The sequence below is a fragment of the Syngnathus scovelli genome, chromosome 8 (genome assembly GCF_024217435.2).
Source record: "Syngnathus scovelli strain Florida chromosome 8, RoL_Ssco_1.2, whole genome shotgun sequence".
Taxonomy (NCBI): Eukaryota; Metazoa; Chordata; class Actinopteri; order Syngnathiformes; family Syngnathidae; genus Syngnathus; species Syngnathus scovelli.
Window position 1 is genome coordinate 11413110 of NC_090854.1, and position 23073 is coordinate 11436182.

The following is a 23073-nucleotide window of genomic DNA, read 5'->3' on the forward strand; positions in this document are numbered from 1 at the left end:
ACATACTCTCCTTCATAGGTGAGCATCATTGGATCCGTGGCTGCACGCTGCATCACTGTCCAATCGCATTTAGGGGGAGCACCAGAGAGAGGGAGAGAGAGGGAAAGGGAGGGGGGGGGGGGGGGGAGTCAGCAAGGAATAGAGAGAGGGGGAGATTGATCGTTCGTCCTGGGCCTCTCACATCCCATCGGAGAAGCACTTCATTTCTCAACAGCCACGATTCCGTTTGGATTACAGGTTGCGAGGATTGCGGTGATTTTTGGAGGGTCTCTTTTGAGTAGTTTTTTATGATTTGGTGTTTTTGTTTGTGTGTGCTGCGGGGTGAGCAGGTTTGCACTCATAGGGGACGACGAGCCAGCAGGCAGCATCAGCATTAGAAGTCACATCTCCAAATATCCCATCCCCGGCCGCGTCGCGCTTCAGCCGCGGTGGTGACACGCGGTGCAACAACGCGGACGTGCGCACACATTCCGGGCAGCTCTGCAACGAGCGCCGGTTGCAGGTTTGTGCATTTTATCTCATCAAAATATTAATCCAGCTACTCATTGCTTATTTTGAATCCCTTTATGGTAATCAGTATTGGTATTTTTGTTGCGGGAATGCGGCGTGCGAGGACGCCCCGCTGTTTGCACGGTGGCAGGCTGCAGGGGTTTGTCCTGATAAATGGAGCGTTATTCAGCAGCGTGCGTGCGTGTGATCACCACTGGAATGTTAACTAGCACCTTGGACAGCGCACGCCCGCGCGCGCGCGCGCGCGCGCGCACTCCTCCGCCGTGGTGGTGTGCTGGTGGGAGGAGCGAGGCGGATCACCTCCACACTGTCATGTCCGTGCGTGCGTGTGTGTGTGTGTGATTAGACTGAATTGATGTTGCACTGTCTGGGCGTCTGCGTGTGTTATAATTCTGCCTTAAGGTCTGGAAAGAGTGATAGCAGCTGTATGCATGCATACGTGTGTGTGTGTAACGAAATGGAGAAGGAGTTTGTTTTCGCCATTGGAAGAGAAGAGAGGAAAACCTGCACTTGTGCTCGGGGGCTTATGGATAGCCCCCATGTGGGACAGAGATGGAACTCAAGTGTGTGAGTGTGAGAGTGTGTATCCAAATTATAAGATGTGCGCATTGCTGAATGCTTGAAATTTATGTGCAGTATATTTTGGGAAGTAGTCAGAATGTATTCCAAATGCGTTAACATTAATTTTGTTGTACATAATTGTACACAAAACACCACAACATGCCAAGTCCAAAATGTTATTTTTGATTTTTTTGTACATGTTTTAAACAATGAAGTACAGAAAAAAAGTAAGATGTCTCTATAAATAGCCTGCAGCCTGATAAGAGCCTAATTGCTGCCAAAGGGGCTTCAAAAAAGTACTGACTGTGAATACACTTTTATTTTTAACAAATGAATAAATATTCTAATCATCTTCTTTTTCACCTTGACATTGTTGCAAGCTGTGAATAGAATTTCAAGGCAGGAAATTAATTCATTCAGGAAAAAGAAAAACCAAACCATGGCTCCCAACTTTAAAAAATCGGAATAAATGATCTCTCATGACATCATGCAAATCTTGCCCGCATACTCAGTTCAGCATGTCCCAGTACTTTTGTTCAGCATTCTCAGTGGCATGTCTGCTGGAGATGCTGCAACGCTGATCCAGGCATGATTGTCGGTTGCCACGTGGGCGAATGAGCGTATAGTAAAGATGGAGACGAACAGTAGGTTAGGGTAAATGCTAACTTGATGACTTCTACACACATATTATGGAGGGTAATTTGCTCAACATTTTAAACTGCTTTTATTTCTGCCTCCTATCGTCGCTTGTTTCACTTTAATTTTGATAGCGGTTGACTTATTTTTGCACGTGTGTTTCATTTCAAATAATGTGTAAGCTGCATTATGCCCCATCCATCTTAGAGAGTGTTAGGTCCTACGCCCCTCTTATTTTATTTTTAAATCTTTGGTGTGCTTTTATCAGGTTTGCGAGATAATTTATGCTGGAAATGCCTGAGGTAGCCTTTTTGAAGCTATTCTAGTTGGTCAAAATTGCTTGGCAAAGTGAAATGGGTGGACTTGTCATGAATATTCAAAAATAAATAAGCTTTGCTCTGACTGTTCTTAATTTGAATATGGAGAGACTCTTTAGTCATGTGTTTCAAAGAGTAGAGAAAATGAAATTTGATGGTATGGGACCTTTACATGACAATACTTTGGGCACTATTTTTTCACTGACTTAAATATTATAATTTTATCATTGGTGTTGCATGTCATTGTAACCTTAACCGGATAGGAGCTTTGGACACTTGGATGGGAGATGACAGGTTAGCTTAGCTTTATAAAGGGCTTTGGACACTATGCTGTAGCTAAAGCTGCATAAGTTCACTCCATTTACCATTTTGAGAAGATTGGGTTTTTAATTTGTTGGACTGTGAAGCATTTTCTTCAAAAGTACATTAAGTAACCAATTCGAGTTCATTCCGTACAAACAGTATGAAGACTTGGGCCTACTATATGACTGTATTTCAGTGTTGGCCATCATGTTGGTATTTGGGGAGCCAAGTATTTTTTTGAGGTTTTGGAATTGGAAGCATTTTGCTACCGTTTTAAAGGCCTCATTTGCCGGACTTGTATGCAGAATGGCTTTGGTAAGAATCACCTGCAGTGATAAAAGCACATTTGAAGTGGGACTGCTGATTGTGTTTTAGGATCTGGTCTCCAGTTTTTGGCTTTTTCCCTTTCCAAAGAAACTCCCAAAGGACTTTTGTTTTTTCGACTCATTTTTGCTAGCGTGTGTGTTTAGTTATTTTAGGCAAGGCAATTTTGTTTATGTTCCTGCACGTTACATCAATGCGGTTTACACAATTAAAATTAAATTTAAAAGCAAGGAATAAATAACATTTATAAACAAAGTAAAGGGGAAAAAAAGGCAGCTTTCTTATATTACTGAAACAGCATAGGGTGTAAATAAAATCTCTTTCTTTAGTGATTTAAAATCATTCAATCATAAGAATGAAAAAAGTTCTAAACGTGGATTTAAAAAACGTGTCTGGTGCGAACAGTGTATCTAGTGGCACAGGCGGATGCAGCTGATTTTCAGAATAAAACTTTGCTGAGTCGCCTTTAGCATGACTTAAAAAATTGCCTGTACAGCTATTACGAGTTTTATTCTGGTGCCAGCCTGACCCTGGTGGAGAGTAATTCAATTCCCATAATTTCCTATGGGGAAAGGTTTGGAAATCCCAACCTTTGTTTGACCTTCTACTGACTACGTGTCTGTGTATGATAAAATTAAGTCAGTGTATCTGTAATTAGAACTGTACAGTACTGGGGATATAAACACCGTGTGCATGTGTGGGACAGAGATAGCGTACAACGCATGTGTGTGTGTGTGTGTGTGTGTGTGTGTGAGTGTGTGTGTATGCAGGCTTCCGAACACCACCGGGGTCAGGAGCTCATGTGTGTTCATGGTTTAATTAAGCGTGTGACGTGACTCTCCACCCTCTCAACACTAACTCCCCCACCACCACTTTGCTCTCCACAGGGTCTTGGGATGCGTGCAGCGGCGTAGCAGGGGAGTGACATATGTCTGCAGCTCACACACATCAGACCCGACACGTTGACACACCAGTTGAAGCTGAGCAGTCAGCATGAACGGCGGCGTTTTCTTTTGCATATGTAAGTCCATTACGGCTGTGGGGAGTGTAGTATATACAGTATGCTCCCTTAATGCTACCAAACAGTGGAAAAGGTCAACTAGCATCTCCGTAGCAGTGTGTTTGTTACTGTATAAGCAATGGCTACAAACAGTGCTGCAACACATGTAGACTTCATATTTTTGTAAAGTATAATATAGTCAAGGGCAATTTTTTACATAAAAAATGCATTAAAAATTATTTGCTTGTTTGGAGGAGGCTGGAACAGATTAATGGCTTTCCTAGTCATTTTGATAGGAATAGATGCTTTGATATATATATATATATATATATATATATATATATATATATATATATATATACTTGTTTTGAGTTATGAGCCTGGTCAAGGAACAAATTAAGTTGTGCCTGAAGACACTGCTGTGCTGTATTGGAATTTAGGATTTATGTTGTTGGTTGATCATAATAATAATAATTAGTGAATAGTGTTCCTTTGACTATAACAAAAAGCTACATATAAACTCCCAAAAAATCTGAGAAACGGACAATTTTCTTTTCATTTTTTTCCAAAGCAGTGTGTGTATGTGTGTGCGCGCGACATTTTGGCTTGATTCACACCTCGATTCCATTGACGAAGACTAATGATGTCATTCTGTCCTTTCCTTTCCTCGTCGTTGCTCCCTCCTTTCCCTCCTCCTCCTCTTCTTCTCTTGCAGGAGGCAGTTTGGGCTTGTCATGGGGCTGAGCGGAAGGAGAGAGTGACAGAGGAACAGTGATGCTACTGTTTACATAACAAGACATTCACACTCACATACACACGCACACACACACAAATGAACACACACTGGAATCGCCAGTACAGGACACACAATCATTTAAACACACATACAGACGCAAAGGGAATGACGCCAAGTGACTCACCGCACACTCAGAGGCACTGAATGACACACACACAAACACACACACATACATAGGAGGGAAAAGTTATTTGCAAGGGTCGGGGTGTGTGTGCGATGTGTTTATGGGCCAAGCTGCATGAGAGTTCCGGATACCACTGAAGGCTCGTAAAGCAGCATAAAACGGATATTGCCCAATCTCCCGTCGCCATGCCCGAGCCGAAAAGGAGAAGACGATCTCCTCGGCATGTCTCCTCTCTCCTCGGGCTCGTCTCCTCGCTGCCCGCCATCTGCCTCCTCCACCTCACCCTGTGTGCCGCCTACTCGTGGGCCCAGCAGACGGTGCCCGTTGTGTCAACAGCGCAGGGGCGCATCCGAGGCATCCTGACCCCGCTGCCTTCCGACCTCCTGGGCCCCGTCATCCAGTACCTGGGGGTGCCCTACGCCAGACCCCCCACCGGCGACCGGCGCTTCCAGGCGCCCGAGCCGCCCTTACTCTGGCCCGGAATCCGGAACGTGACCCAGTTTGCGCCCGTGTGTCCCCAATCGCTGGACGAGAGGAGCATGCTAGGAGATATGATGCCCTCGTGGCTCACGGCCAACCTGGACATAGCGGCCACCTACCTGACCCACCAGAGTGAGGATTGTCTCTACCTCAACATCTACGTGCCCACAGAGGAAGGTAATTAATGTATTTAAATGCCGCCAACGCCATGCCTGATGTGAATTGGTGTCAAGTGTGGTGGTTTTAAAAAAAAAAAAAAACAACTTTTGAAATGATGTCAAATGTTTTGGGACACCCTGTATTTCGGCAGTAGAGGCATAGCTGACTGCACGTATAAAGGAGAGGCAACATGTGCTGGGGTTGAGATGTCACTGGTCCAAAAAATTACAGTAGCAAATATGAAATGGCAAATAAATTACTTCAGCAAGCGTGCCTTTCTATTTTCACTTTTATGATTATTAGGCATGCTGCAAATAAGTCACCTTGCCTGTTCCGTAATTGAAGGTTTTAAGACAACCCCAGTTTGACCTTGAAACAGATCATTTTAATTCCTTCTATTTCCTGTGTTTTTTTTTTGTTTTTTTGATTTTTTTTAATTTTGGAAATGAGCGTGCTGGGTCAGATTGTGCCCAACTGTAGTGCTTCCACTGTAATTCTTCGCTCGGCATGCACGGGTTGGAGCTTAAAATGCAGACACCTGCGCCAGTTGCTGTGGGCTTTGCGCCTCTACTTGTGGAGGCAAGTGAGAAGGACAAAGGCAACTCATGCATGCATAGTAGCTCATACATGGTGAGCACTTACACACGCACACACTGCGTTTTCTCCATAACCAGCAGGAACACTCTCACATGCCTCCATTTATACCCACTTGCGGATGGATTAAGGGTAAGCAGGTTGGCATCCACCTGCGCGCCGATTGATTAGACTAATACAAACGGACGAGAGGCCTGTCCCTCACTAGCATACATAAACTTCATCCTCTTTCTTCTCCTGCCAGACATCCACGAGGAGGGCGGACAGAGGCCCGTGATGGTCTATGTCCACGGCGGGTCGTACACAGAAGGCACGGGCAACATGATGGACGGCAGCGTGCTGGCGAGCTACGGCAACGTCATTGTCATCACGCTCAACTACCGCTTGGGCGTGCTCGGTAAAATAACACGCTACTCAGAAATGACGAGTGAAATGGTATGTGTGGATTTAGAATCAAATTCGTGTGACCAGAGCATTTCTATTTTAGATGTTCAACACCGCTTTTTGTCGGACCGACACAAATTTGAATATTCACTCTGAATACTCACGAGTGTTAATACTCGCATTTTTGATGCGCAAAATTTCATTTAAAATTTCGTAGTGCAGCTGATGAATTGCCAATGCACTATAGCATTAACTACTGCCGAGGAGGACTGAATCAGATATTTTTTGGGTATTAGTGTTTGATATTGGCAGTTTCCACGAGTACCCAATAGCATTAAATAAGAGCGGTTTAGATATGAATCTCAGTTTGTGTGGATTTTGTTCTCATGCTTGTTCGGGTTCCCTCTTGGTAATATTTGGTAATGTTTGTCTATATGTGCACTGTGAAGTGCGGCATTAGTTTAATCGCGTATCGATTAGTTTGGGTCCGGGGGCATCTTTGAAAGCTGAGGACTTTTGAGAAAATTTAGATCTGTGCACCCACACCCTGTGCTATTTTTTTCTAAATGGGCATACTGTCTGTATCTGCATAACACATTTGTTTGTATGCAAACAATGCATGTTGAACTTTGCCAATTTTTCCTCCTTATTTACCACGCTGCCCTTTAGAGAGGAGCAACAGCGGTGCAATTACCCATGATACTATTTTTGCTCTGCTAATAACATTGCACACTCGCTGAATTAGAATTAACAGGATGACGGGCACTCGCTTTTTGGGGTTTACTTTATATACTTTTAGTGTGAGCAGTTGATTTATTTTCCAAAAGTGACACCTTGACTTACACTAATAATTATGACATACCGTATTTTCCGGACTATAAGTCGCTCCGGAGTATAAGTCGCACCAGCCATAAAATGCCCCAAAAAGTGAAAAAAACATATATAAGTCGCTCCGGAGTATAAATCGCACTTTGGGGGGCAATTTATTCGACAAAATCCCACACCAAAAACAGTCATGAACGAGCAACAACAGGCTAAACAATAGCAACAACAGGCTAAACGATAGGTATGCTAACGTGACAAATACAAACAAAGAGCTGAGAACGGGCCTGACGTAACATATAGAGTGATTAAGGACAACTATTACATGAATAACATGTTTATAAAACCATCGGTGTCACTCCAATTCATTAAATAGCAACAACAGGCTAAACGATAGGTATGCTAACGTGACAAACACAAACAAAGAGCTGAGAATGGGCCAAATAATAATAAATAATAATAATAAATATAAGGAGCAAAAATAGAGCAAGTGTACATACAGCAGACAGTGGACTTGGATATGGTGCTTTAAAGTGTTAATTGCTTTATTTGATGTTTTCTCTATTTTTTATGTTTTGAATATGTTCAAGATAAAGATATAAAAGCATGTGAAGTGATCAACTATACTAAAAATAACATGGGAAGTGGTCAACTATACTTGTAAGTAAGTGGACTTAATGCTCAAGTAAAAATTTGTGAAATAAAACATATATAAGTCGCTCCTGAGTATAAGTCGCCCCCCCACCCAAACTATGAAAAAAAGCGCGACTTATAGTCCGGAAATTACGGTAATTTCCGCCCGCTACCTCCACAATGTGTTCACCAAGTGAACACGTGCTGACACAGCATGTTTTATCCTGACTCATAACCACGTTCTCATGAAGCGGTATTAAAATTGTAATTAAAAAAATGTATGCGACTCGCATTTATGTGCTCAGTTTCCTTAAATAATTAAAAGCATATTTTATATTCACGCTCTGAGTGCAGTTCGGAATGCAAATCATTAAGATAATTTCCTCTAGTGCGAAAAGCGCATGTCTTTGCCAAGATGTACAAGTCCAATGCTCGTGCTCGTACGGTTAAAATATTCAACAACAAAAACTGAAAAATAAAATGAAAGTGACAAGTAGCGATGAATGATGAATGATTATTAAGCGTTGATCCCAGGCTCTGCACATATTAGATGACAAGTTTTTCCAAAAGCTTGGCAAGTGGCCCCAGCCATTTTTCTTGTGCAAAACCTTTTGTTTGTTGAATGGCTTGAATTTTAATGACTTTTCAGGGCTACCAAAATAGTCATGTGTTTGTTTTAATCATCTCCATCTTCTGTGTTTACGCCGCCTTTATTAAGCTCACCTGCATCATCATCATCCATCATGGCGGGCGGAAGCGTCCGTCCTCACTCGTTCTTGTTGGATGCGTGAGGTGAGCGGGCGGATGCAAAAACACGCAGTTTCTTTTTCCTCCTCCTAATCGTATTTAGCTGGAACTTGAGCACGTCTTGAACACTCTTACAAAATTCCACTGCTGACCTAGATCTTGCCGTGAACACACAGAGAATATTCAAAGCGACCTAAAATTGGAAACGGGTTTTAATTGGCCATTAGTATGCTTCTTGTTTGAGAGGATTACTGGTGGGATAGAAAATGAATGAGGTTTACATTTTTTTTTTCTTTTGCTTTCGTTCCTCTCGCATTACACTCAAAGAGCTTCTGAGATGATGAGATATCTAGTGCACTCTTTAAACTTGCCCAGGGATGAGTTGAAAGCAAATTAGAAAAAAGGTTTCAAACCAGAGTTACATTTCGAGCAGCTATTGATTTGTGGCTTTACTGTATAAACACATTTTTGAATATGATTACTGTATTCACCTTGTGTGTGCCTCTGCAGGATTTCTGAGTACAGGGGACCAAGCGGCCAAGGGGAACTACGGCCTGCTGGACCAGATCCAAGCTCTGCGCTGGGTCAAGGAGAACATCGCGGCTTTCGGAGGAGACCCAAACAGGGTGACTGTGTTCGGGTCCGGAGCTGGAGCTTCTTGCGTCAGTCTCCTGACTTTGTCTCACTACTCCGAGGGTAAGGAAGAAACTAAAGTTGCGGTCACTACTGTTTTCACCATGTTAGACAATATTTTTTACTAGTGGTACTCAAATTAGATTTTTTTTCTCTCTATTGATTCTGTAATAGTCAAACAAAAATTAAACGTCATTTCCATTTAGGTGTAAATTAATAGTTGATAATCGGTACAGAGTCCTGATTTTCACTCTACTCTTCTTTGAGCGGCAAACTTAGAAAACATGATCTTCACTTTACGTTTGGAGCCTTCAATCTAGGTTGTCGCTACTGTTGGCATAGCGACAAGTCCCCGTATATATTGCGCTGGGCCAACCAAAGCACGTAGCGAGGGGACGGCCTGGTATACATTATCTGTATACGGCACCCTATAAGCTCTATGGAAGGAGAGAATCATTGCGCCTTGAGTTTGAATCACAAACCCTTCGGGTGGCTCAATCTGAAGAGCCGCATTATTCCACTCGTTTAATTATTAACCTGTTTGTCAGATGCAAAGCTGTATTGTCTGAGTGTTCTCCATTTACTTACTACAGGAGGGCACTTATCCTCCGTGCATGAATGTATCCTTCACTCCTATGGGGCAAGAACTTACTACAAGTCAAGGGTATGGGCTTAAAGTTGGGGTTTCAAAACTGGGTATGCATTTCAAAATAGATTGGGGTTCTTAAATTTCAAATTCACTCCTGGATTAGAATTAGGGGTGAGGGTTTCAACATGTAAACCTCACACAGGAAATCCGAGCCGATATCAAACTGAGCCTTGGAGCTGTGAGGGACACATGCTAGGTAGATTCCAAGCGGCCCTCCTTGAGCCCCCCACCCTCAGTTTGAACTGTGACTGCAATACATGCATTCTTCTCACTTCTAATTTGTCTTGCTGTCCGCCTCAGATTTGTTCCACAGGGCCATCATCCAGAGCGGCAGCGCTTTAGCCAGCTGGGCCGTCAACTACCAGCCCAGCAAGTACGCCCGACAGCTGGGGGAGCGGGTGGGCTGCGGCATCGACGACAGCACCCAACTAGTGGCCTGCCTCCAGGGCCGCAGCTACCGAGAGCTGGTGGAGCAGCACATCACGCCGGCCAAATACCACACGGCTTTCGCCCCGGTGATCGACGGTGACGTGATACCGGACGACCCGCAGATCCTGATGGAGCAGGGGGAATTCCTCAACTACGACGTGATGCTGGGGGTGAATCAGGGCGAGGGGGTGAAGTTCGTGGAAGGCATCGTGGACTCAGAGGACGGCGTCACGGCTGAGGACTTTGACTTTGCCGTGTCGGACTTTGTGGATAGTCTGTACGGATACCCGGAGGGGCGCGACACGCTCAGAGAGAGTATAAGGTGAAGATGTTGAAACTTATTAGACAATTCAGCCTTACAATCTGAACACAATCTGAACACTGTTACACCTCTATTTTGCTAATTAACCACAAAGTCCATGTGATCGGGGCAATTGATGTCCAATGACAAGACACATTTAAAATGCATTAAAAATAGCACCCTGATTTCCCTCACGGCAATTCTGCAGGGCATGATTCTATCCCCAATTAGATACGTGAACAGTTTCTGAAGTCACGCACTACAGTGCAATTACGGTAAATATAGGATTTGGCTGTAAAGCAGTAATGTATGCATAAAAAAGGTAAATGAATTGTCCCGCAGTGTCTTGATGGAGCTCTTAACTTCAAACAAATCTAGATTTTGGCATTTGAACCACTACCCCAATGACTATTATTTGATCTTAATGATTCAGATTCTGATAAATGAGTCTTCTCGTATCATAAATTAGGATTCCACTTTGATTCATCTAGGTCTATCAACCTGTCCAAGTTCTGATGTTTTCTTGATATCTTTCTGTTTTATTATCTTATTATAGAGGCTTAAAAAGGAACCACATTAACACGTCATGTCTGTTTTGCTTGAGAGCTAATGGATGTTTTTCCAACGGTAGTTTGTTACAATCACGTTGCCAAGCAACTGTTGGAAAATGATTCAGAAGTGCACTTGGTCCTTCCGTTTCCTGCAACATGTGACACGGCAGCAAGTTTACATTTGTTTGTGATGACTTGAAGCCATCAAATTTTCTAGCTGTCAATTGGCAGACGCCAAAATGTCATGTAGTTATTGGTGATTGATGATGTCCTGAATTGATTGGCTAACATGACATGCCTTTGGTGTTTCAAATCCAAAGGTTCATGTACACGGACTGGGCCGACAGGGACAACGCGGAGACCCGACGGAAGACTCTGGTGGCGCTCTTCACGGACCACCAGTGGGTGGCTCCGGCCATCGCCACGGCGGATCTCCACGCTCAGTACGGCTCACCCACCTACTTCTACTCTTTTTACCACCACTGCCAGAGTGAAGCCACGCCGCCCTGGGCAGATTCCGCACACGGCGATGAGGTAAGATAATACTGTTAATTAAACGGTGTCCTTAAATGGAACAGATTTTCACCGATATGCATGACATGGGGGTAGCATTTTTTTTATTGCGGTCACAAAATATTGTAGGAATAATGAGAGTACAAAATATTAATTTGTTGCAGTAGAAAAACTGTGGACAGTTGGATCAGCTAATCAAGTACACCATCTGTGGCCAGAATAAAAGCTTTACAACGGACGAGGACGGTATGATTGAAATTTGTTTGAGGCTGGGGATGAGCTAAAAGCCGTTCCGAAAAGCCTGCCAGTCTGTGTCATTTCAACTCACTATTTGTCAGGTTGCTTCATCAGTGGCAGTATGACCTTGCAACTGCTTCTAGAGAAAATATGCTTACCCAGGAGTCCTAGTTGTTCAGGGGAATGATGTGAAGTCAGTTGTCAAACTAATTTGTCCAATGTTAGGGTTTATGATTGTCATGATCATGGAAGAACTGATCAATTGTCTGTGAACATATGTATGACTTTGTCATGCTTTTGAGTTCTTCTGTATGTGATGTGGAGCACTGAGTGAAGTTGTAGACAGCGACGTTAGCTTCACGGGGTAAATCGGTTAGCTTCCATATGCTCCTGTGGATTGTGTTTTGATGTTTGGTATTGTGTCAGAGTCGATGTGAAAGGTGCATCAGCAACATTTATTGCCGCTACTCACTTGTCATGTCAAATGTTATTGTTTCTAATTGATTCTTATGAGAATTTATAAGAAGTTCTGCTATAATGATTGACATGTGAGATGGTCCGATGATTGATACCAGCCATATCTGAGGGAGAAACCCCGGCACTTTTTGGAAATCAAAGTTTAACTGAACAATAATTGAGGACTATATGCTTTAACTATCTTTCTGCAAGACTTTCCGGCTGGGTGTTAGTAGCTAGAAGGCAGAATGTTAGTAGCTAATGGAGATGGACTGCGGCAGCATCTCCTCCCGCCCACCTGCAGGCCGCAATCCTGAAAGCGTGCCGATAAGGCCGACCCTGCGCACACACAGCTTTCTCCTCGTCCTTCATAAAAATGTAGCTCTTTGTTTCGTCGCTCTTTTACGACTCCATTAAAATGGACTGCGCTTCACGGAGGCGGACACGCTAATGTTAGCATAGCTGCAGCTAACGGGTTCTGATGTGTGCTTGACTGCTTTCTGGGGTTGATCAACATAAATCTAGCAACAGAGGAGAGGTGCTGCGCTGGCGGTTGCCTGCGGTAATAATCACGCTTGTGGAAAATTTTATATATTACAGTGATAATAAAACTGGCAAACCGCAAATCTCTTGTGAGCAGTAGCACACTGTCAGCCACGCTCAACCCACAACGTGGAGATTGGATTTTTTTATTGTCGACACCAGACTGAGGATGTGTAAAAGATTAACGGTTAAAGCGATTTAAAAGATGCAGAGAACTATTGGAGACTTTTGAAGTGCTACTATTATACCTAACTTGAATGAATGATATGATAAAACCAACTTCACTTTAAGAGGGGCTGACTCATAGTATTAATTAATAATATAACGTGGAAAGTCCATAGTTGAACTTCACGGTTGATTTGATTTGAAGTCCTTAAATAATTAATTTGTTACAACCTACGTTAACCGTACAATATTTTAAGTAACACGTTAAAATTCTATCATAAAATTAAAATCAAGTAGAACTACTCATCCTTTGATGACACATGGGATACATGTAATAGAAAAATAACAGGAAGGCATATAAATGGTTGACAAAAACCCCACAAATTATAAAGGTACACAAAATTTAAACTAAACAAAGAATTTCAAAAATCAAAGAAATGTAAAGAAATCAATACCTATAAAAACAAACAAACCTGCTTTTAAAATAAATTAAAATGAAATGGAATTTTAAAAAAGAGGGTCAAAACTAACTCTACTCATAAATCCCAAACTATTATAACTATATTCCATATATTATATCTATATACACTGAAATACTCCGTGTCAGTACACAGTATGTGTACTTCTGCGCATGTGGGGCTTTCGGAATAGTAGGACACGGCCACAGTGGCCCAAAATGATTGGAGGCGACCTGTCAAGCTGAAGATGAGTTTAGCGAAATGACTTTCAGCTCCCTGAAGCATGAAGACGTGTCTGCCTCCGCTGACACTGTGACATCACATTTTGCTATGAGTCATTTAAGCTTCGGTTTCCTGTCAAGAGAACCCATGTAACCTGTCGCACTAAACTCGCTCTTTGTGTGTTTGCCTAGGTGCCGTACGTGTTTGGCGTGCCCATGGTGGGTCCAACCGATCTATTCAACTGTAACTTCTCCAAGAATGACGTGATGCTTAGCGCCGTGGTGATGACCTACTGGACCAACTTTGCCAAGACGGGGTGAGTGGTTACAAAAGCCCGTTCGTGTATTGGGGGGGGGGGAGCATTGATTAGCTCTCAGAGGAGATGTTCTGCCTTTTAACTGACTACAGCAAGAAGCCAAAAGACAAAAAGCACAGCTTCAGCATTCCTCACGTCTATTCATATCAGCCCTCCAAGACACACGCACCCATTTGTAATTTGTTTTCTTTTTTTAAAGCTGCAGTGCGGAACTTTGCTAGCCCCGTTTGGCCAGACCACTGTTGCTACCACGCATGGGCATGTTCACTAGAAACCATTTCCCCATCTTAGCATGACTGAAAATCAAAGTACGGTGCACTTTTATTTTGAGCGGATATTCAATAGGGCAGCGTAGAATTTTACTGGTTAGCATGTCTGCCTCATCGTTGCGACATACTAAATTCAATTCTAGATTTTCCCCTGGCACTCGAGCTTCCTCCTACATCCCAAAGACATTCATGTTATTGTAGGTAATTGAACACGTTAACATGGCCAGTCCAGTCAATAGTGGATAATAATGTGTAATATTGACTTCCTGGTGAGTCTCAGCTTGCACGAGCAAAACAATAGTCTGTGAACGTGTTCTCTTATTAACTATGCATCCATTTTCTATAGTGCTTGTCCTCCTTAGGGTTGCAGGTGAGCTGGAGCATATCTCAGCTGATTTTAGGGTGAGAGGCCAGGTACACCCTGGACTAGTTTACAGGGCACATAAACCATGATCCACGCTCACAACTGGATCATTTGGATCTCAATGGATGTATTCTAATTGGAATGTCCTGATGTGATATTCAGATTAAAAGATGAACAGCCCTAAAATGTCTACCATAGAATTGAAACTATGCCCAGCCAATAAAGATAAAAAGAAAAAGCATAATCATCAAAAAGTAAATTGAAAATGATTTAGCGTTGTGATCACGCTGGTTGTGTGGGCGGCACAAGAGCAAATTTCTTCCATGAGACAAATAACAGCCAAGTTTCCTGCTGCCTTTGCTCATAAAACCCAAACACCTCCTCACATGAAGTCACATTTTCTTTGTTGCACGTCAGGCAGGAGCCAGCGCACACACTGGCCCACAATGTGCACACTTTTCATTGTACAATAAAACGCCACGCCTTTTGTCCTTGCACAGTGCGTAACAATACGTTGTCGATTCTGCTGCCCTCACACTTCACGTACGACAACGCTAAAGCCTCCAAACGAAAAGACGCACTCTCCCGTCGGGACGAGGTCCTTCATAAACACACCGGGACGTGCGTCAGGGAAGTTCAATGAACAGCCTGTTCTCACAATCATTACAATGGAACCTCCAAAGCTGAAAACAATCGGTTTCACATTTTTATCAATATCACATTTTCCAAGAAGCAAAATTTCTCGTTATATTGGCAGATGAGTCTGCTTAGATTTAGTTTATGTTCATAAATCCATGTTGACGCATGATTGCATTTTCAAGTTTATTTTGCCTTTTTACGGTTATTTTTCCAGGAAGCTTAGGTTGAACTCCGAATGGTTCCACTGCATAAGCAAAAATACATTATCATCATCTTCTTTCTCGTCAAGCCTCGTAAATCTGAACGTAAAGTCATCCGGAAAGGAAACAAAGGACTCTCGAAATGTACGCAGTGATTTAAATCCGCTGTCACCACAGCACCTTGAATCTTTTCTTTGGAGTGGGGGTATCCGAGCCGCCTTCTCAAACCACCTTAAGATTTCACTGATGAATGAAATGAGATGCCGTCATTCCCGCCTCCTTTATAACATCAAAATGAACTGCCACTTGCTAAAAAATGCTTCTCTAGATCCAATTCAATCAACTCAAAATAAAAGCGTATTAGTGGCCGAGGAAACTCCAGAAAGACTCCACATGAAAACGTTCAAAAGGTGACAAGAGGGCCTGATAAGAAGACCTTTTATCTCTTTGCTCTGACACCACATAGGAGATAAAAGCATTTGTTGAGAATGGACCCTCTTTCAGTGCTCCTTCCCAGTAATTAATCCATCGGAGGCTCGCTCCATTGAGACCCTCTTGCGCTTTACACAGAGCGTTGCCGAGCGAGCCTTCATCTAAATCTCAGTGGCACGTTGCTAAGTCAGGACATACACAATTAGAACAGTGTTGACATTCACAGTTGCATGCAGACCGAATCACACAGATTCCTTCGCTGACAGTTTTTTTTTTTTTTCCTTCTTACGAGTATGATCATTGTCGTGTTACTTGACTATTGACTGAAAAGATATGCAGTCGCTCTATTGATTGTAAATGATGAGAGGAAAGTCCTAAGAGGGTGTGGACAAGCTCAGGCAGAAAAAGTCTTTGGCGGCTCTCCTGGCATTTGCTAATGTGAAAACATATGAATGAATAATATTTGGAGCCGTTTGATCACGCACGTGTTGTTTGACTGGGGTGTTAAGTGGATATTTGCCATGCCTTGGTGGAATTTTAATGGAGAGCGTGGTTATTCAAGTATTAAAGAAGCATGTTTGGATTTTTATTTGCTGGGCTATTATTTGGAACGCAATTTTTCTTTCATCTTTTCTTAATTGTCATTATATAATTATGCAGTGCTTCCTTTTGAGTTGACATTTTTCCTCGGTCATTTCAATTAACAAGATCTTTGTTATTGAAAGGAGCACGGACGTGCGGTCAGGACAGGAAAGTGAAATGAAGGTCTATTTTAATTCTACAGTCCATGGTGAGGATAATCGGTTCAGATGATAATGTCATTTCTGAAAGAAACAGGACCAGAATGCAACTTTCTGAGGCTTTTGAAAGTCGACCAAGCATTTTTGATGCGGAGGTTTGTCATTCTCATCATTTGCTCTGTAATTACATGAATCAATGGCAACTCTTTTTGTCTGCTCCACTTTGAGTGAATCATCAGTGGCATCTTTCAAGAGTTGTCCAAGGGTGACTTGGTTGAGGCTTGGAATAGAGCACTGATAATAATACTAATCTTTCTTGCGAGACTGTGACGTGTCTCATTTTCAATATGTTGGGCTTTCTCCATTTTCAATTTTTTTTCTCCTAAAAAGAAATAAAGTCGATATTTTGCTTGATCATTCATTTGTTGCACATACTCTGTAATGGAACCAAAATACAGCTAATACGCAATGTCTCCCTTTCCAGAGACCCCAACCAGCCTGTTCCTCAAGACACCAAGTTCATCCACACGAAACCGAACCGTTTTGAGGAGGTGGCTTGGTCCAAGTACACCCCGAAAGAGCAGCTCTACCTCCACATTGGTCTGAAGCCCCGTGTCAGAGACCACTATCGAGCAACTAAGATCTCTTTCTGGCTCCAACTGGTTCCTCACCTTCATCACGTCAACGAGCTCCTCCAGTCGGTGTCCTCGTTTACGCACAGCCCCTCCCCGCAAGACGACACCCCTTATTCATACACCAAGCGCCTCTCCAAAGGATGGCCTCCGAGTAGCACCCGTCACCCGGGGTCTCAAGGAGGTACGCAACAGCCTCCGGAATCCGCTTTGGGACAGGGCGGAGGTGGAAACGAAGTCCACGTCGCCAACGAGGACTATTCGACGGAACTCTCCGTGACTATCGCGGTGGGAGCGTCGCTGTTGTTTCTTAACATCTTGGCGTTCGCCGCTCTACTCTACAAGAAAGACAAGCGACGCCTGGAGCATCGCCGACCACGTCCGCTCCCTCCCCCGCGACGAGATATCACGGCCGCGGATGTCGCCGCTCACCTTCAGGGTGAAGGACTCATGTCATTACAGGTGAGTCGGCGTTTTTGTCATTTTTTTTAACACCACGTGAAAAGTTCATGTCTGTGTTCAGTGGAACGATTTAACCTTGATCTCGGCTTGGCTTTCTGTCATCGTTCGTCTCTGCTTCGGGCTGTTTGTCACAAGGAGACAAGCTGTCTGGGAGAAAAGTCACATTTGATTCTGATTTGTTTCTGCTCTTCTTCTAATCTGCTTTTGCATTGAAGTGACAAATTTCTGTCACTCAGTCATAAGACTGCAGCTCCGTCCTTTAACCACTGCGGTTGGTACCTCAAGATTACCAAAAATAGATCCGCTGCTGTCAGGCTTGACAAAAGAAACTTGCAACAATCTGGAGCCAGTGGCCAGATAAAAAAACTTTCAGAAATGTGATTAATTAGACAATTTCATTGGAACCAACACAAAGCCATGTGAGGGTTTTTGGTGCATGAGGATCTTTATGGTCCTCTCGCAAGCGGATCAGCTGCCATCAGAGCGCATCTGCAAAACATAGCTTGCCATTGGAGCGAGAATGAGTGTGTGCGTGTGTGTGTTTGGGCACATGTGCACGTGTGAGTTGTGTCCAGGTGCCTCACTCAGTTCCCATTCCAAGTCATCTGTGGACTATTTGGCCCGTTGTTTGCTCTGTTTGTTGGCTCACACGTGGTGTTAGCGAATGCTAAATGCCACATTTCCTTTGGAACTGACATTGCGGCTCGACTGCTTTTGTGTCCTCTTTATTTGGAATATCCGCTTTTATCCCGCGTCTATTATATTCCCCACGGGTACGTCTAGTGTGACAAATTAAAATCTCGCACAGTCTCTTTTTATCCATGAGCACATTATCGATGTGATGTTTGTGTTATTCATAATCGTGACTGCGGGAGGAAAATGGCAGGAGACGAACACTACATTTGTAGACTTTGCATTTTCTTCCCTGATTGCTATTAGGTTTATTGAAGACTGTTTTTTTTCTGAGGCCTGTGATCAGCTTGACTGCATTAGTGGCATTCTTATTCATTTGAATGGGAACAGACGATTTGAGATTTCATGGCTCTCTGTCGTAACTCTGCTTCGACCGCTTCGGGTTTAACGTTCGGATCGCTCGTTGCAGGTAAAGCAGCTGGAGTCGGACGCGGCGTCGGCGGACGAGCGGAACAACACGCACCACCATCACACCCTGGACACGCTGGACGCTCTGGACGGCTTGGACACGCAGGACATTTACAGCACCCTGGACACGGTGCGCCTCACCTGTCCGCCCGACTACACCCTCACCCTTCGCCGCTCACCCGACGACGTCCCCCTCATGACCTCGCTCACCCCGGGCTCGCTCCCCGTGACGCCGGGCTCGCACCCCGTTACCCCCGCCACCCCCATGACCCCCATGACGCCCGGGTCGGTGGTGGGAATGAGGATGGGCCATCCCCACCAGGGCTACACGCACCACAGCCCGTATAGTAATACGCACTTGCCGCATACTCACATCTCCACGCACACGCACTCCACCACGCGTGTATAACCGCAGCGAGAATCTTGCCCCGAGCGGGACATAATTACAACACACATGCTTATATACAAACACACATCACACGCACACATACACACAAAACGATAGGACGCAAATACCTCTACTAATGACCCTGCAGGATTGTTCCAGATGGAGAGACATAGCAGTAGGAGGAGACAACAGCTGTGTGAGAGCTGATGAAGGAGTAGAGATGCACGGCAGCTTTGGAAACGTTTGTTCTATCAGGAACGGTCAGCGGTGGACTAACTTTTAGGTCGTGCAGCTTAGGGAGCGATCGAGCAAACAAAAACTTTGGATATGACTCCGCCTCCTGGTTCTGCGACTTGTATCTATCTCTCTGACTGGGAGCGACTTAAGTTGTAAAAACGAGCGAGAGACCGCAAGACGTCCAAAGGCTGTCCAACTGAACAACCTGTAAAATGTGAATGTAGCACTCTTTTTCTGTTTTTCAACAAAAAGAGATCTGCCGCGGAACAAGCTGAGCTGAAGAGAACATCAGCGGGAGAGCAAGAGGGAATCTATATTTAAAAGAAAACAACCTTAGCTGAAGGCAATGTGAGATTTCGACTTTACCGAGAGGGGTATATCGTACCGGCCCTCCAAGATGCTCCGCTCGAGCGAGCGTCAATCTTACCAGCTATTTGTTCAACTACTGTAAATAGAATGGAGAGATGATCTATTATGATTTATAGCATTTACTTGATCTTGCATTGACTTATTTAACCACATTATTGCTTTCATTTCCGATATTACTCTATTATTGTATAGATGTCCCGAAGCAAGGCTGGTTATATGTCTCGCTCGCTCACCTATTTTAGTATTTAAAAGGCTTCATTTGCTCTCCGATATCATTTCGAGTCTCATTGTAATCGTCTCGGTATATTTGTTTTGTCGTCGACCACCGGGTGACGAGATGGTATTGTGTAGATAATGCAACATTGCTAAGATGACTGAGCACCAGCCAACCATTAACGACGCTTGCCCTCCTTCCCCTTCGTCCGCCCCGAAATTCCTAAAATGTTCAATGCAGTTATTTTCAAGGCTGGTTGTTTGGATCCAGAGGTGTTGTGGAAAAAAAGACGAGCAATCCAAGATTCTACCTCCACTGCTCACACCAATAATAAATGATCAAAAATATCCCTTAGAAGAATAATTACTAAAAAAATAATAATAATAAGAGGGGTGTTGTGAGACATTTTTTTCTTAAATTCATATTTTCTTAGTAACCACTTTGACACGATTGTAGTTTGTTCAATTAACTTGTGTGTTTATCCAACATTATAAAAAATATTTGCATTAAATTTAAAATATGATCTTATCATTCTGATAAGAAAAAAAAGGAAAATAACTAAAGCCATTCATCCATTTGACACACTAGTCACTATGTTTTCCCCCCTCATAATTATTATTGATAATTGTTATGTGGCCGTATATAGGGCAAGGAACTGTAACCGTACAATTTCCAGCAAATCTGAAAATTAGATGATGGTTATGCTGAACTATAATTAAATTTAATGACAGAAATGTATCTTATACTGGTATATCATCATTTTTAATATGATAGTAATAAAAACGTTTTCTAATGTCCTCAATAATTTCCTGGGATTTGAATTTTAAACTTCCAAATGTTTCAACAAGTGCTCTATAAAGGCTCCAATTCATTTCACGTTCATTTTGGAAAAAAGAAATGTGTCGTTAAAGACAACGTAATCTCATGTCGTAAAATGCATTCATAACATTTAAAACACCCTTGCAAGTGATGTTTCTGAATGACATTGTTGTTCTTTTAGTCAGGCCTCATCTTCTTGCTCTAATTTGAACAGATTTTGGATCTTATCCAGCTGGATTCACACAGAATGCTTAAGGGCTCTTTTGTCACTTTGCGTCACCGCGTTGCATTTCAAATAAATAAATATCAGTCCATTCATATTAAGCAGTCACGTCGCTAAAATGACGCTGCTCTCATAGCTGCCACAAGAATTGACAAAGGGCCAGTCACGTCGCTGTTGCACATTGGAAAGTTTGCCAATCTGCATTTTCACTTCACTAACCCTTTCAACGCCCATCTTGTGTTTTCCGTACGCTCCCTCAAACCTCCATTGTTCCGACTCGGCCACTTTGCCACAATGTTTCATCCTAAAAACAGACTTTAGTTAACTGGCATCTGAACCACCGCAAAAAAAAAAAGTAAAATTGTGGATTGCAAAATAAGAGCTTTTGCAAAAAAAATAAAAATAAATACAAAATCTCATTGAATCAACAGTGAAACGGGTGATTGAGAGAATATTCTTTTTCATATTGACCACGTGGTTGGCTAGATTGTGTCAAAGCATAAAACATTTCTGCTGCATTTTTGAAAAATAAAAATATCAATATTTTACAATTTATGAGCAATTCAAATGTCTCTTATGTCATGATTCGAATTGTAAAAATCTTTCCGGTTCGTCTGTTTTACACTCTACCGTTGATCTATGCATGCTGTTTGGCCTGCAAGAGTTGCAAGGGATGTCAACACTATTGATGGCACAATACTGAAAAAAAGAAGTGCTGACGTGCACAAAAAGGTGAATTATTCAGCCTATCATCCGCTATAAATCGGACTAATTATTTAAAAAGGCCTCATAGCTCTCACATAACTTCCACTCATATAAAAAAAAGCAAATAAAATCCACCAAATGCGGTAGAGGTTGCTGCGAATAATGGAAGCACAGCAGCTCCTGCCAGCTGGCTGAGGAGACCCAGCGAGACGTTGAAAGAACCAAAACCATGGCCCACTTCCAGATCAACAGACCTCTTCGGCATTGTGCGCTTGACGCTAATCCCATTAACTCCATCAAACCGGCGTTAATTTGATTCACACAAGGCGACAGTTCAATTGGAGTCAAGTTCAGGTGATACCGTCACACACCAATGAATGCATTTTTTCGGGGAGTGGCCATGGCTATCTTAATAAAGGTAGTAGAAATTCGCCAAGTGATTATAAAGTAACTCGCAACTGCGCTAAATAGCCAAGTTCATGTTTAAGGAGTATTTTTAAGGTGCTTAAGGTTGTAAAGCTAGTTGAAGTGGCGACATTCATTTTTAAAGAGAGTTTGTATCAAGATAGTTAGCATCAAACATGAACTCTTAATTAACTTTGGGGGCCACGTGAAATAATGTGGTGTGCCAAATATAACCCCACCCCATCCTTGAGTAGCGCCTGTGCCTTTGAGTTTTTTTTCCCCCCCACTCGCCTTAAAGAGAACAAGAAACACTGTGAAGATGAGCCTTCTAAATATGTGAAAATTAGCCATGCTAGTGTTCCACATAACAAAGTGTGACATTGTGTCCTCTCCTGCTTTCCAACTCGCCAGAGGGGGTAGCTTAAGAGAAACGAAAACAAAAGAGGTGGGATAGTAAAGCCACAAATAAAAAAGGAATTGAGGCAGAAAATATTGAAAAGGGAGGACAAGTGGAAAATGCAAGAGGAATGATAACGGGATGTGGGAGGAGGGGGGGGGGGCAAATGAGATAATGTAAAGGACAGTAAATAAAGGATGTATGCTAGGAGGAAAGCGAGAGCATAGATAGGGAACTCATTAAGGAATGGAACACAGCCTGCTTGTTTATTGGCTGGCCGCCTCCTTGTACTTAATCACTCCTGTTCGAGTCTGTCTCGCCCTCGCATACACGCGCACATATTTCTATACACAAACACACACACACACATGCCTCAGAGCGGCAAGGGTGCTTGAATCATTTCCAGTGGCCTGTGTCACTCTCCTTTTCTCCCTCTCTGTTATGCTGCCCTCGTATTCCTCCACCATTTATTCCACGCATCCCTTCCTCCCCTCCGCCGTCTTTTCCAACAACCTTGAGATGATCTTCACGCTGTGGCCACGTGCGAGGTCACCCCCCCCCCCCCCGTTCTCATCAGGTCTCCACGCTCCTCTCTCCACTCCACTGCTCGAAAA

The 23073-nt window shown here is 43.2% G+C and overlaps 1 protein-coding gene and 1 long non-coding RNA gene across 3 annotated transcripts in view; one reads left to right on the top strand and one right to left on the bottom strand.

Moving 5' to 3' along the window:
• The first annotated feature begins 120 nt into the window (after nt 1-120).
• LOC125973989 (neuroligin-4, X-linked) lies at nt 121-21507 on the top strand. Its single transcript, XM_049728734.1, has 11 exons — nt 121-237; nt 330-502; nt 3539-3672; nt 4367-5228; nt 6049-6201; nt 8901-9086; nt 9973-10423; nt 11274-11487; nt 13739-13863; nt 16992-17601; nt 18704-21507. Exons 4-11 carry the CDS (start codon nt 4757-4759, stop codon nt 19109-19111), a joined length of 2619 nt encoding a protein of 872 aa, XP_049584691.1. The 5' UTR covers nt 121-237; nt 330-502; nt 3539-3672; nt 4367-4756; the 3' UTR covers nt 19112-21507.
• The window catches only part of LOC125973993 (uncharacterized), a 69821-nt gene continuing 50915 nt past the window's right edge, over nt 4168-23073 (bottom strand). The window contains exon 5 of one of the 2 annotated variants that reach the window (XR_007483355.2): nt 4168-4391. This is a non-coding gene — a long non-coding RNA (uncharacterized lncRNA). The remainder of the gene's footprint in view (nt 4392-23073) is intronic. The other variant, XR_007483354.2, reaches the window with a different exon arrangement.